The sequence below is a fragment of the Oxyura jamaicensis genome, assembly GCF_011077185.1.
Source record: "Oxyura jamaicensis isolate SHBP4307 breed ruddy duck chromosome 33 unlocalized genomic scaffold, BPBGC_Ojam_1.0 oxy33_random_OJ72889, whole genome shotgun sequence".
Classification (NCBI taxonomy): Eukaryota; Metazoa; Chordata; class Aves; order Anseriformes; family Anatidae; genus Oxyura; species Oxyura jamaicensis.
The window spans coordinates 505-3,578 of record NW_023305087.1 but is presented as its reverse complement, the minus strand read 5'-3'; the positions used below and the strand labels follow the sequence as shown (position 1 = coordinate 3,578).

At 70.1% G+C, this 3,074-nt stretch overlaps 1 protein-coding gene across 1 annotated transcript; it reads left to right on the top strand.

Annotated features, from left to right (window-relative positions):
* The first annotated feature begins 6 nt into the window (after window positions 1–6).
* LOC118158653 lies at window positions 7–1,892 on the top strand. Its single transcript, XM_035313326.1, has 3 exons — window positions 7–801; window positions 1,169–1,250; window positions 1,382–1,892. The coding sequence occupies exons 1-3, from the start codon at window positions 271–273 to the stop codon at window positions 1,459–1,461; spliced, it is 693 nt and encodes a 230-aa protein (XP_035169217.1). The 5' UTR covers window positions 7–270; the 3' UTR covers window positions 1,462–1,892.
* Window positions 1,893–3,074: the final 1,182 nt, after the last annotated feature.

Genomic DNA, 3,074 nt, shown 5'->3' with positions numbered 1-3,074 from the left:
CTGTACACGGCCCCCCGCGCCGGGGGGAGCCCGCCGGGGGGCGGCGCCCTGGGCAGGGTGGTGCAGGAGGTGCTGGAGCGGGCCAGGGAGGAGAGGTTTCGCTTCGACCCCCCCGATGGGGAGGGTGGGGAAAGGGACGTTGGTGGGGTGCCCCTGGGGACGTCACCGCACCGAGCCCCGGGGGCTCTGCAGGCATCCCCGTGGCCCGAGCGGGGTGTCCCCAAGTGTCACCGGCAGCCAGGGCTGTCCCCAAGGCTGGCCCCAGAGGGGATGGACAATGCCGAGGAGCGTCCCCGTTGCCTGAGCCCTTCGGCCGGGGGTCTGCCGTGGGCTGGGGGTGCTCCGTGCCCCGTGGGGACAGGACAGGGTGGCACAGAGGACGGACGGCTGTGGGCGGATGTCGCCTCGTTCCCAGCTCCGTGCGCCGTGGCCACCCGTGGCGGGTGGGTGTGTGCCACCCCCGAGCAGCCGGGAGCCGAGGGGGACTCCGGGTTTGGCTCCAGCCCCTGGGGGACCTCCCCCGGGAGGAAGGAAGGGGCCCAGCCCCCCGGCGAGCCCCTGGACTCCTGCGGGGCATCGTCCCCTTGGTCCCACCAGCCAAGAGATGGAGGCCAACGGGCCCGGCGGAGCAGGGGACGGCACCGGGAGCGTGACCAGAGGGACACCGGCCGGTGGCAGGGGGATGCACCGGGGCTGCACACCCCCGGGAAGGCTCCGGCGGTGGGGGGGCTCTCCCCCCATCACCCCAGCTGGGCAGAGACACGTTGCAGCCAGGCCCCGGACTCCTTCGAGATGGAAGAGGTGAGGGGCAGCGGGGGGCTGGGCAGGGGGCGAGGGGAACGGCGCGGGGCTGCTGGGGGGGCGAGGAGCTGGCGAGGAGGCCGTGGAGCAGCAGAGGCGGCGGCGGTTTAGGGGCTGAAGGATTTAGAGCCTCTCGCACGACGGAGCAGCCTGGCACGCCCCCAGCCACGCTCACGCTCGTGCACGCGAGCACGTCGGTGCCCGCTCAGGAATGCACGCACAGCGCGCGCGCGTGCACGGATGCACCTTGGCGCAGGTGCACGTGCAGGCACAGGGGCACCTTTGCACAAGCACACGCGTGTGCTCACACGCACGCACGCCCTTGCACGCGCGCCCCGGCCCCATCCCCTTTGCACAACCTCTCCAGGTGCCGAGCGCCGGCGAAGACGACGGCGATGCCCACGAGGAAGCCGGCTGCTTCCTCCCTCTCTCCCTGCGGGCCCGGAGAAGTAAGTCGGGGGGGCTCTCCTCCGGGGGGCAGGGGGTCATATGGGGGCCGGGGGGGGGGGGCGCAGAGGTGCTCAGGAGCTGGGGGCTTCCTCCGGCACCGCTGCCAGCACGCCCCCTCCCCGCGCTCCAGGCTTGATGCTGCAGGGGGGCAGCGGCCACTCCGACAGCAGCGGCTTCGTGGAGGAGCCGCTGCCCGAGCAGACGCCGTGAGACCCCCGAGGGACCCCCCCCACTGCTCGCCCTCACCGCGGCGCCAGCACCGGCCGGGAGCCACCGATGGGTGCACGAGGGATTTTGCCCCAGCTGCGTTTCGGACCCCGGAGGCCGACCTCAGCCGAGGGCTGAGCACCGCGTGGACACGCGTGTCTGGGTGTGAGCGTGCGTGCACGTGTGTTGTGTGTGTGTGTGTGTGCGCGCACCCCGTGGTTGTGCTGCACCAAAAACCTCTCGACTCAGGACTTTTAACCCCCAGCAGCACCAGCATCCCCCCCACCCCCCAACCCCCTCGCCCTGTTCTTTGTTTTTCGGGGCTCCACTAGCACTTTGGAAACGCTCTGCTCCCCCGGCGCGTGGAACACTAGGACGGGGGTTTGCCGGGGCAGAGCCCACAGCACACTGGAAATAAAATTCCCCAAGGGATCGGGGGCCGTGGCCCTGCCTTGCTGGGGGGGTGGCGGGGCCGGGGGTCGGGGGGGGGGGCAGGACACAGATGAGGGTTGTGTGAAGCTCCTGGGGCGTGCAGAGCTGGAGGAGGTGCTGGGCTTTGGCACGACTCGCGCAGCGGGTGCCGCTCGGTGTTTATTTCGCTCTCCATCCTTTCTCAGCCCTCCCGAGCCTCCCTCCTCCCGTTTCCTTATCTGGCTGCTTTATGGCTCGGGGCCTGCGCTTCGTCTTCCTGCTGCCTTATCTGCGAAGCTTTGCTGTTCTTCCTCACCTCACCGGGTGCCCTGCAGCTCCCTTAACCCCTCCCGTGCTGAATAACGGGGGGGCGGCCTCGGCACCTCCCGTGGCCACGTCCCCAGTGCGGGGGGGTCCCCTTTTTGTCCCCTGGTTTGGTGGCCACCGACCCCAGCTCTCTGCTCCATCTCGCCCAGGGCCACCTCTCCATCCCTGCCGGGTCCCAGCCAGTGTCCCCCTGTGTCCCCATGGGCCACAAATGGACCCCGAAGATGTGGGGGCAGAAACACGGCGCCTGCGGTGGGCACCACGCCGCCTCCGAGTGCTGCGCGGTGGGGAGGAGGAGGAGGAGGAAGGCCCCAGGGCAGCAGCGTTTGGATTAATGGGGAGGGAAAGTCCGGGTGGAAAAATAACCCCCAGCACTTCCCGGTGGAGAGCAGCCAAGGGTGGGATTATCCCGGATTAACCACGCAGCCCCTCCGGGACCGAGCCTGGTTCCCACCGCCGCTGTGCCCTGGGTGCCACGGGTGCTGTGCGGGGGGGGGGGGGGGGGGGGGTCTGCGTGGGACCCCCCCAGAGCTGGAGGCTCCCGGGGGTGTGTGAAGGGGTTGGGACCCCCGCCGTGACCTGCAGGCACCTTCCCAGACCCCTCGCTCTGCCTGGTCCTGGTTCCTTGGCTGAAGGGAGGAATAAATCCTTGTCAGCCGGGCGCGTCAAGGTCGGGGCCGTGCAAAGGGTCCTGAAAAAAGCCAGGAGGGGGCTCAGGGGCGGGCTGTGCCCCTCTGGGGACACCCACGGCCAGTTTCATCCCAACCAGTGGGCACACTGGACTGGGAGCAGGGTGAAAACCAGCGCCCAGCACCAAGGAGCCGCTGGGAACAAGCCCCTCGCCGTGGGGACTGGGCAGGGGACGATGCCTTCACCCG